The 11,660-nt window shown below is 38.9% G+C and overlaps 2 protein-coding genes across 2 annotated transcripts; one reads left to right on the top strand and one right to left on the bottom strand.

The window, feature by feature from the left end:
• Window positions 1-830: 830 nt before the first annotated feature.
• On the top strand, window positions 831-10,864 carry LOC147761193 (uncharacterized). Its single transcript, XM_087015878.1, has 4 exons — window positions 831-1,140; window positions 9,586-9,606; window positions 9,904-9,924; window positions 10,315-10,864. The coding sequence occupies exons 1-4, from the start codon at window positions 1,065-1,067 to the stop codon at window positions 10,701-10,703; spliced, it is 507 nt and encodes a 168-aa protein (XP_086872004.1). The 5' UTR covers window positions 831-1,064; the 3' UTR covers window positions 10,704-10,864.
• LOC147761194 (zinc finger MYM-type protein 2-like) lies at window positions 4,142-6,511 on the bottom strand. Its single transcript, XM_087016344.1, has 3 exons — window positions 5,984-6,511; window positions 4,728-5,793; window positions 4,142-4,373 (listed from the first exon to the last, which is right to left on the bottom strand). The coding sequence occupies exons 1-3, from the start codon at window positions 6,176-6,178 to the stop codon at window positions 4,159-4,161; spliced, it is 1,476 nt and encodes a 491-aa protein (XP_086872470.1). The 5' UTR covers window positions 6,179-6,511; the 3' UTR covers window positions 4,142-4,158.
• Window positions 10,865-11,660: the final 796 nt, after the last annotated feature.

Below are 11,660 nucleotides of genomic sequence, written 5' to 3'. Positions count from 1 at the left end.
AACACTTGCCTTTGAGCTATCCAAGCTATCAATTATCTGATCTGCGTATTAGTCTCAGCCACCTCAGTTTCCCTTGCTCTGGGGGGAGGGGGGGAGAAGAATAGCGTTGCAGTGCCAATCTCATCCGCAGGGTGATATTTCTGTGAGATATGCTTCAGAAATGCTGACGATTTTCCCAACCCAGTATATGCAAAGAGGTGAACAGGTGATCTTGACACTAGAATGCTAACTGTTAACATAACTCTCAAAGGTCTTGCTATCAGTGACAATCGCTGAAAAGTAGCACCGGTCTCACATCACTCTTGCTGGGTAAGGTTTGAGGAACTTTTCATCTGCATGACAGAGAGATTATGGTTTCGTGTGAGTTGCTCAAAGCTGAGCACTGCCGACTTGGGACAGTTCTCATAATTTGGTGATCGCCGTGGCTTGAAAGGATATCAGAAATATTCGGCATATCCCAACACTGTATCTCATCATTCCCTTCACTAAATGCCATGACGTTTACTTCAAATTCTGAATTATAATATGACAGAGTGTAGCAAAAGTGGAAAGATCAACAGGAGTTTCTACATCATTACCTGCATACGAATAATGTTACTTTCTGTATAGAGAGAGCAGTTCCGAAGGGAATATTCACGACAGGGACCCTGGGAGGCAATTTGATTTTGTTGGACAATATAATGAAACCGAAAACTTTGTTACTAATTGACCGATTGATACTGATGGATTATTAAACGACTTTCGATATTTCGACCACCATGAGATACTTAGATGATATGAAATGTTTTACATATACCTAGTTTTGGCCTTATGGAAAGTAGGAAAGTGCGTCTATCAGTGTAACTAATGAAAATCAATGACGCCCCAAAACGTATGTGTACATCGTTTTTTGGACAAATAGGGAGTTCTCTGCCAAAGAATATGATTGGATAATTCACTAAAAATTCTCTTTGAAAGGTGTAGTCTGCCCAGCGTTTAATCAGACCAACAGACGCGATCTGACCATCAGCAGATCTGCAATTTGCCAGAAATTAATTCATCAGCCGTAGAACTATCGTCTGAAGATGAAGATAACTAGTCCCATGCTTTTTTGTGTTGTTTTGATGATGGCTACACTATCTTGTGCAGTCGGCGGTGCTCGTAAGTTCTAAGCTTATCGTTCTAGCTGGATCGATCCAACTCTGCAGGAGATTTGCAATCACTGTAACTGCCTTAAATGCCAGACACACCTCGAGCTGCTAGGAAGTATTAAGCCGTGCGCACACGAAAGTGAATTATCCCCTAGCATCAAGGAGGCGTGTCAGACAATTAAACTGATTACATTATCAGCAATTAAGCGGCGTTTGATCGAACCAGGTGGTATGTTTGAATGTTTATACATTGCTACAATAGATTAAATATAAGTACAGGGGCGATCCAGGATTATTTGAAGGGGGGCCGGAACGACAGGCCTCGTTTGCGAAGCCGACCACCACCCCCCTGAATTTATTTTTGGCAATTTGGAGAATGAACAGTGCCCTTCTTTGGTGCGGTTTAGAACTATGATTTAGCTAGTTATAATTCTAATTTTAAGAAAGGAATATTGGTAGGGATGGGAAAATGAAAGCTTTTTTGGAAAATTTGATGTCAGACAATTGGGTTCTGAGGCCATTTTGGCTGCTGAATGCAAATCTAATAAGTTTTTTCATTTTAAATAACATCTGATATTGGTGTCAAGTGCTTTTTCAAAATGGCCACAAAACGCGCCCTCAAATCACATATTTCTCACGTAAATCTTTAAATATCAGTTCAAAGATGGCTTGTTATATGTCTAACCAAATGATTTCATGATCAATGAGCGCAAATAGTAAATAAGGGTTTTTGGGTGAACGGTGACAGTATATCCTTATTGTCTTCATTCATAACAGGTAGTCACACTAGAGGCGGAATGAGCTGGAATGTAGTCGGAATGAAAAAAATCTTGTTTATTTCTGGATATTTGAAGTATCTAAAAATTCTAAGCTCATTCTAAATGTTTGGGTCATTTCTTGCATCCTGTTCAAATGTTTTGCTCATGCTCAAAACTTTCGAAGTGCATTCCAAGTGGAAAAATATCTAATGGCATTCAACTGTATTATAACTGCACTATGAGCATTCTTAAGATTCTTGCGGTATTTCAACAGCATTCTAAACATTTTGATCGCATTCGAGGGAGAACCGAAATGGCAAAGTGCTTCAAATCTTGTCAGAATGTTCCACATTGTGCCTCCAATGAGCAAGAATGCAACTCAAATTCATCTTGATTGCAGGCCGGAATTCAGCCTGCAATGAAACCCCACTCGTATGGCATTCGAAGTGCATTCTAAATATTCTCACTATATTTAGACAACATTAACGATATTCCTAATGTGTTCCAACTACATTCGCGGTGCATTTGAGAGCTACACATACTGGACAATAGAAGTGTCACTCCATAAATCAGAGTAATAAAAGTAGGCAGATCTTGGGTAGTTATAATGCCTGGTCTACTTATAATGAGTATAAAACCGCTATACCATGGCATTGTATCGTTGGTCTTGTACATGTACAGCAAATGTTATTCCTGTCTTCCTCCAATATCTCCAACAGGATCTGCAACTGGACAGTTCATGACAATTGGCCCTACATATTTTTTTCTGATGGGTGTCGCTTTGGTCTGATCTCTGATGACAGACGGGTACGATGCTGGCGAACTGCAGTTTAAGCATTTGAACCACATGCACTGAATTTTCGAATCCGGAGCAGCATATTCATCATGGTGTGGGGCTGCATCAGCATCTATAGCGTGGGCGAATTGTTTGTGGTTGATGGAAACATGAATCACTAGAAATATATCGATGTTTTGGAGTCAGGCTTGCTACCATGTATTACTAACATGTTTGGCGACAGGAATTATCAATTTGTTCACCTGGATGACAATGCTTCTTGTCACAGGCCCAGAGCAGTTGATGATTGGTTTGACCAACAGGACATTCGCAGGGTGATGTGGCCTGCCCACAGTCCGGATGCAAACATAATAGAAAATGTGTGGAATGATATGTCAAAACTTTTGACAAATGCCCGTCTAACCAGTAGAGAAACTCTGTTATATTCAGTGTTTCATGCTTGGGCCAGCATAAGCCCTGAACGCAACAGACAATTATATGAATCCTTGCCTCGTAGACTCACACCTATTATTAGGTCACGTGGCTTTGCCACTAAGTACTAATTTTGGACTTGAAACTTCATATTTTGGTAGAATGTATATTTTGTTCTCATTTTGTGATTTTCTGTGAAATTTAATGTTAATAAAATGATACCAGGATCACATCATTCTACAGTCATTTATCTCCCCCATAGTATTGGTTCAGTATGGCTGATACTTCTATTTTCCAGCGTGTGTAATACAATACAACCCAAATTTGCACGAATCATTCCAGGTGGGTTCGAAGCGCATTCTGAGGTATTTTTACAGGAATTAGGGTCAATTTGATATTACCCAACGAATGTGGCGCGAATTTTGAAAATTCTTCATTACGGCTCATTCTGCTTGGTTACTACCGATTCCAAATAAGTGTGACAGAGGGGTTTACAGTGCCTTCTGGTCTCAGTGTATTTCTTGTTGATGCTTTCATGGTGGTGGTGAGATACTCTTAAACTACGCAACTGAAACTAAGTACTATTCTAAGGTCAAGAGCTTAGAGGCTGTAAGAGGTTGATGTCACCTGATAAAGTTTTACCTGTTCTGAAGAAAAGGAAATTTATACAGCATAACATTTTTTGGTACATATCCATGAAGGTATTTTCAGCATTGTTTTTATACCAAACTGTAATCCATGAATGCAGTATGTACATAATGGCCATTATTTGTATATACATACCACGGGGCTGATATCTAAACAAAAGGATTGCAGGGACTGATATCATTGTTACTGCCCAACCAACCGCATGGTTAAGTTCACACAAACAATGCTGTTAACTCGACCCGCTATCAAAAAGTGCTCGCTTTCGCTCGCACTTTATGATAGCGTGTCTCATGGTGACTCGGTAAAATCCTCGAAAAAAAGCTCGATATCTCGCTTTTTTTCTCGAATTTTACATTAATAGTCACTGAAAACAGAAAAACAAGAAGGAAACAACGTCAGGCATTTAATTTATATTTTAATGAAATTGGAAATTGCAATTCTGAAATACAACCGGCTGATTTGTTAAATCGATAAGTCTACTCAAAGAAGAATCTGTTTGTGTTACACTTTCATCACTGACGTCTGTCTGAGTGCGTATTTTCGGCGGCGTCGGACCATCATCACTCCCGTCAAGGATTCTGCTGATGTGTTGTTCCTGTTGTTCAGACGGCCGTTTACATGAACGAACGCCTAGAAACATATCCGAAAGAAACGAAATAATACTAAAGGATAATATACTGGTAAAATATGAGCCCCTTTCCCTTATAAATGAGTAAATGAAAATAACATCACAATTGATTGTAACCACAGTGTATGTTGTAAAATCTGTGCATAAACTCATTAGTACTATAAAATAAAATAATACTTAAAAAGACATGGGGAGTGGGGATCTTCGTGGCAAAATGAATTTGCCTGAAGTCTAGGCCTACAGCAGTTGAGAGACAATTAAGAATTAATCTAAATTATTGTGAAATTTTAGATTAATACAAAACAGTTACACGCACTTAAATTTTGCTGTCTATGTATGGTATTGATGATATTTACCTTCGACTGAACGATGCCCTGTTTTGGTCATAATTAGCTGCTCATCGACACCTCTCCGAAAGAGACGCGTCGCAGTAGTTGCCCGCAGAGAGTGGTTGGTGTAGAATCCTTTCAGGCCAGCCTTTTCACACGTTTCTCGGGTGAAGTTTGACAGGGTATTCACACCAATCGGCTGTCGACTAAACCATACGTTTTCCCGCCATTTCTGCAAAGGCTGGAGGTAAAAAGAATCGTCTCTGTTATCTTTGGGGGATAATTCCATATATTTCTTGTAAATCCTTACATGGCATCGGTCCGGGCAGTCTGCGTTAGCAAAATGGGTCACTTGCTTTGGTACTAATTTGCGATGTTTTAGGCCACCTTGACACGTTTTAGAGACGTCCTCTGAATATTTCAAATAAGCAATTTCACCTTCAGGTTCGTGGAGCGTAATTTGAGGTGATTTATATCGCAGTCGTCGATGTTCCTGTCCACCTCGTAATCCGAAATTTTTGCCATTCAAATAGTGCAGTGTACGCACGAGTACTTTGGGATTATAGTCGCCCAGCGCTTTCGATGACCACAGCTTGCTTTCATCCTCCAAAGAAATTGCTTGGGCCTTTTTGGTGTTACATCCAAGGCCAGTATGAGAAAGACGTTTCATCTCAGAATCTAATACTTGTCGGAGACCCACAAATTGATCAGAATTTAATAAATCAATCCCTCGCTTCGACTCAGTGCGAATGTAACTCTGCAGTCCCATCACAAGGGACAGGAGTGTCCTTGGAGGATATTCCGTACCGTTCTCTTTTCTCACCTCCAGTATAAATTTGGATATCCAGTACTGAAGTTCCTCGTCAGATAGATTTGTCAGTGGTTTCTTTATTTTATTCCATTTATTAATGGCAATGTCGTTTCCTTGATAACCGTGCAACCGTGTGTTGTTTCGCGCCACTGCCCACTTATTCCATGTATTAAGTGCCCACATGTTACGACGCAACGTGTTCTTAGGTAAGCTTGCTTTTGAGCGCAACTCCATTTCCTCATCTGTTACTGGGATAGCGAACCTTTTACTGCCATTCCCCTCCTAAAAACAGGATAATATCATAAGAAAACGCATTTTGTCAAATATGTCAATTTTCACGTTTTTCGAAAGCAATGAATCTCATCCGTTCAAATGTCAAGGTACAAATGCATTTTGTCGTATAATTATGTAGTGGAAATACATATGGAAAAGATAAACATAAATGAAAAATGTGTATTTTTGTTATACGCACCTTCATCTCAGCCGAGAAAGCCTGCTGCTCCTGCTGCTGCTTCGCGTCTAAATAACACATTTCTGCATTTTGACTTGCGCTTATAAGTTCGTCGTCCGAAATGTCAGAAAATTGTTGCTCAGTTTCATAATGAGATTTCTCTGCCGTTTGACTTGCGCTCACGAGTTCGTCGTCCGATACATCAGAAAACAGCATTTCTGCAATGTCGCTGTCAGCTTTGCCGAAAAATGAATGAGAGTGACTGCCACGTGCGGGAGATGGGCAGGAAACTGCCACGTGCGGGAGATGGGCAGCCAACTTCTCACAGAAAACCACTGACCCATATCTCTGCCAAAGCACACGCAACCACAAACCATTCACACAAATGAAAATAATTGGACGGTGACCACAATTAGACAGAAACTATCGGCGTAAGCGCGGGAAAAGTCCATTCTTTGATATCACCCCATGCGCGGTGATATCAGCGTGTTCTATTCAAAGTTAGGGGGTTTGGGGGAGGAACATGCACGATTTCCCTTAGTATGTATGACAAATAATGCACTGTTACCCCCTCGCCCGATATCCACGATAGCATGCCTCGCTGACGCTCGGCTTGCTATCGTGGATATCGGGCTCGTGGACAGTGCATTATTTACTACTTACCTTAGACTCGAAGTGTGTATTGTATCTATGTTTGTTTTAAATAACATATTTTTACAGATGTCACCCTACCAATATTGCCAATGTCTTGAATATGCTAATATTTGAACTCAACAACCCCAAAAACATATAGAAAGACATATTACACATCATTTTCATGTACTTTAAATATGGCCAAAAAGCCATTTCTCGCCTTTTTTCACAAACAAATAGCAGATACCAATATCAATCTTTAGCTTTGGTAAAAAAATAGTGTCAGATTTGTGTTCAGCAGCAAAAATGGGCATAGAATCAACCTGTTTTAAAATTTTTTTGTCAATTGCCCACCCCTAATATTAGTGTGATATATTTTCAGAAACCGAAGGGGTGGGGTTAATACCCCCTGACACCCCTCTATATCTGCCACTGAAGTAGAAAATAATAACTAGGCAAGGGGATGTTTGTAGAACCTTGACCTTTCTAGCATGAACATCGGAATACCCCAACATTAATTACATTTTTAATTTGCGGCTCCTAAGTGAGAGGGCTACTTTTTTATCGAGCGAGTTTTGACCCGCCGAAATTTCCCGAAAGGTCTATGAGAATCATTCGGATGGACATGACCAAACCAATGCGCATCTCTTGAGTGTGATGATAAATCTATAAACCCCCAAAGCCTTATATATATAGTCAAGGTATTTTACCTTGTCCTAAGCCTTGGTCCCGTAAATGTGAGGAGGGATACGTGTTGGACCCGTCTGTTGAGGATCCCAAAACTTGTGTTCCAGATGAGAACGGCAAAGAATGCTGTAATGTGCACAATGATAAACATGTAAAAAGATGAGTTTTATACCGTTTAATCCAAACACACTTTAACCTAAACACAGAAGCTTACTTGTCTGCATCTATCCTTTAAAAGTTCAGGTCTGTGTATTGCTTTGTGAAAGTTAAGTTAGCGCTTATTTCTCTCTTTTTCTTTGGTAAATCAACATGAAATATTTTCCACTGTTCTGGTTGTTACCCACGGGTTAAATAATTTTATTCACCTAATCGATAATAATCATAGAATGTTTTTTTCTGCAGTTCTGATGATAGAAATCCCAATTCCATGGTTCATCTGGCATGCTGTTCTGTAAAATTCATTCATTCATTCATTCATTCATTCATTCATTACAGAACCAAGTGTTACATTTCTTAGAAAATCACCCAGCACTTCGGGTATCTAAGACATTTAATGTACATAACCGTTCTTGTCATATATGATATATACAACATTGGTCAAAAAGGTTGTCCCACCTTCAGTATCATGTGATTTTATTTATAAATGATCACATCACAAGTGTAGATTGTTATAAATAGTGATTTCTATTCCAGATACCATAAATATCATGATTAGTGATACAGAAAATACAAACTAGCGGTGAAGATATCAATATTTTTAAATATTAAAATACCATTTATTCACATTTATTACATGTACCCCCTCAAATCCGACGTTTCACTGTGATTTTCACAGAGGTAATAGAAATGTCTCTTAAATTGAAATAACGCCACCAAATGTCACCAAATTTACACACATTTAGCATTAGGGTGTGCTCGTTAAAGGTTCCTTGTCTAATAGCGTTTGTGTTCACTGCGTACTGTAATTACCTCATGTAGGTGGCGCAGCCTGCCTTCAACAAGGGTAACAATTCTGTTTTATGGGATATTGTCCCATTCTTCCCAAAGAGCTTGAGGGAGTTGGTCCAGATTATTAGTAGTTCGGTTTTCCTATGCATTACACACTTCAATTCGTGCCACATGTTTAGTAAAGTTAAAAACATGGCCCAAAGGTGATTGCTCTATCCTCTGAACGTTGGGTTTCTGCAACAAATCACTTAGCAGACGAGAACTGTGTGCAAGTGCATTTCCATGATGACGCCAGCAGTATCCCTGAAGTCAACTCTTGCAAATGGAGTGAGATATTTTGTTGAGAACGTTTCAGTGAATTACCCCAAAATCGTTCTTTTCCAGAAAGAACAATGCACTTAAACCATGGGCTTGGAATTCTCTCCAAATGTGGTCTGACCTGACACCTCAGGCAATATCATCCTTCAAAAACCTTCCAAAACGTATTCTGCAACATGTCTACGGGTCCAAATTTGACCTTCAAAGGCATACAAGAAATACCTTGATCTTCAGCAAAACGAACTTGTTCCTATAGATGGTTGACCAAGTTCTCATAGTTCTGGGGTCACTGAACCTAATATCCTCAACTGATACCTCATCCCATCTGCAAGAGGGAACTTCGGAGGTGATCCAGGCTTCATCATGACAGCACACTTGCACACAGTTGTCATTTGGTGAGTGATTAGTTGCAGAAACCCAATGTTCTGAGACTGTAAAAACCTTTAAATTCTGATAATAAACCTACTGAGCACCAGTGGCATGAATTCAAGCGTGCAATCCAGAGGAGAACCAAACCCCAACTAGTCTGGACCAATTCTGCCAAGCTTTTTAGGAAACATGAGGCAAAATCCCTCAAAACAAAATTTTAACCCTTGATGAAGGCAGTGGCGCCGTCTACAGGAGATAATTACAGTGCACGGTAGACACACACGCTAATAGACACGTGGCTTTTAACGAGCACACCCTAATGCTAAATGTGTGTAAATTTGGTGACTTTTGGTGGTGTCATCTCAATTTAATGGGCATTTCTTTACCCCCGTGAAAATCACAGTGGAACATCGGATTTGAAGGGGTACATCTAATAAATGTGAATAAATGGTATTAAATATGGATATCTTAACTGCTAGTTTTTCTGTTCCAATAATCATGTCAGTTATGGTATCTGGAAAGAAAATCACCATTCATAGCAATTAACTCTTGTGATGTGATCATGTATAAATAAAAGCACATGAAACCGGGGGTGGGACAACCTTTTTGACCAATGTTGTAGTGGCTGTATATTTTGCAAATATATCTTTGTTTTATTTTTTCTTCAGTGGCACCGGAATGTCGACGTCGTAAGTATAACATCAAACTTAGTATATTATGTTCTACAGTAGTTTCTATTACCTTGAGTGTCAGAGCAACGTACAAATTAGCTTGTAAATATTAAATATACCTTGGAGTCATTTTTACTAGTATTGCTGCTATGGGTTATATATGAAATCAAGATCGAGCTGGCAATACCGGAATCTAGAACTTAGGGTACAATGTATAGAAATCACACTGGTTTTGTCAGCTTTAAAGAAAGCGTTACAGCAGTGAATTATAATTCACATTCATTTTCAAAGTATCTCATCTTTTTAATTTTTCAGCTGGACTTGAAGATGAGTGCCGTGAGTATGGTATTGCAATAAGCGAGAAGTACATTTAACTCTCAGTTATTTTCTATCTGACAAGCTTTTATTTTATTCCATTAGTTAGCATTTCAGTTATAAGGTATGGAAATGCATGTTTTCCCATGCTACAGTAATTATAACAGTAAAGGCCGCAATTAATAGGTCGCATAAAGAGCCTTACGTATATAATGGCCATATCCTCGGGTGCATCTTTAATTAGTTCAGATAAAGTGTATAAAAACAAACAGATCAAAATGATGTAACATTCTGCAGCTTGACATGAAAAAGGGATGCAGCTTATTTTGTGCTTTCCTTCTTTTTTGCAGCATATCCGTTAATTTTGCGACCTTTTTGAAAGTAAATTAAACAGTATGTTTTCGCTTCCAGCGTACATTCAGGAAGTCGTGTGTGATGGCACAAACTACTCGTTTTGCGGCAGACATGAATACAAGGGACCTTATCTGGCAACGCTGCGATACTCCATCAATTACCCTGGCAGTGAGGATCTCATTGTATCCACTTGCAATTCCACCGACTACGACACACTACTGGCTGTTTTTGACTGTGCTGCGTATGTTCATGTTGAAACCGTTGCGAATGAGACATGCATCATTCACGACGCTTACAGTTTGTTCCTCAATGACGACCGTACCGGGTGCGGCCACACCTCTCTAATCCACATCCCTCAAGGTGAGCTAGACATTGGGACATACATAATAGCTGTGTACGGGTTTGGGTTCAGTGACGGGGACTTTACAGTCACTATCTCTTGTTAAAAATGCCATGGCTCGGCGCAATGAAACTGAGAGTGACTTGCTCGAGACTATCAAAGTTAAGACTCCAGTTTTATGGCCAGATTTATTCCAGAATACATTAAGCTCATAAGCCAACACAGTCACAGATTTATTAACTGGGAAAAATAAAATGATAAAGTTGAGATGATGATTGATTCGCTTCTTAAGTCATGAATAAAATGCCCACCGCTTTAAAATCTATTTCGTTATTTTTTTTTTTGTTTTTTTTTTTTTTTTTTTTTTTTTTTTTTGAAAGCAAAATTCACACTTACGTTTTATAAAATGTGTTCTATTTAATTTTTTATAAATTAAAAAAATCCTGTCAAAGGTTAAAATAATGATAATAACATTTTTGTCTGCAATTCCAACCCCGAGGTTGAAGTTTTACAACGAATGCATTCATTTCTTATTAATATATATAAATCATCAGCCTGTATAAGAAAGACAATGTAGGTCAATGAGGCCTTCTTTTTGGTTCTGAAATTGCCGTGCACGGACAACAAAAATGGACTATAAATTCAAATCCTCCCTTGACATGGATTATAAAATCAAATCCACCCTTGTATATATATCTGCTAAATTTTGTGTTATATAATCTAGACTCAAAGAATGAAGTAAGTCCTCACAGGGTACTCATATTAATAATTTTGATTTATTCTGTTCCAAATTCTGGGCAAATCAGGCCCACTGTTTTATCTTCGCTGTAAGAAAAATCTTTAAAGCATATACAGCTGTATCAGTCAAGACGCTGCTCCTCGAAATCGTTCCAAACCATTTCCAAAATTGCGAGTGTAATTTATGTACATGTTCACGTTGTGAAAACAGTCTAAAATAGTAAATATTGAAAGCCGTTAACCACACTGAATACGACAATTTTTCGTTAGTGATCATTAAAAAGCACAACATTTTTTGTCCGTGCGCGACAATTAAGGAACCAAA

The sequence above is a fragment of the Lingula anatina genome, chromosome 6, assembly GCF_051362555.1.
Source record: "Lingula anatina isolate TDL-2025a chromosome 6, LinAna3.0, whole genome shotgun sequence".
Lineage (NCBI taxonomy): Eukaryota > Metazoa > Brachiopoda > Lingulata > Lingulida > Lingulidae > Lingula > Lingula anatina.
This window is presented reverse-complemented; position numbering and strand designations above follow the sequence as displayed.

Excerpts from the sequence above, each read along its gene's own strand:
- LOC147761194 (XM_087016344.1), bottom strand. The coding sequence starts at position 6,178 with ATGCTGTTTTCTGATGTATCGGACGACGAACTCGTGAGCGCAAGTCAA. Across the intron at positions 5,794-5,983 it reads CTTTCTCGGCTGAGATGAAG|GAGGGGAATGGCAGTAAAAG; the intron begins GTGCGTATAACA and ends TCCTGTTTTTAG. Across the intron at positions 4,374-4,727 it reads AGGGCATCGTTCAGTCGAAG|GCGTTCGTTCATGTAAACGG; the intron begins GTAAATATCATC and ends ATATGTTTCTAG.
- LOC147761193 (XM_087015878.1), top strand. The coding sequence starts at position 1,065 with ATGAAGATAACTAGTCCCATGCTTTTTTGTGTTGTTTTGATGATGGCT. Across the intron at positions 1,141-9,585 it reads TTGTGCAGTCGGCGGTGCTC|TGGCACCGGAATGTCGACGT; the intron begins GTAAGTTCTAAG and ends TTTTTTCTTCAG. Across the intron at positions 9,607-9,903 it reads GGCACCGGAATGTCGACGTC|CTGGACTTGAAGATGAGTGC; the intron begins GTAAGTATAACA and ends TTAATTTTTCAG.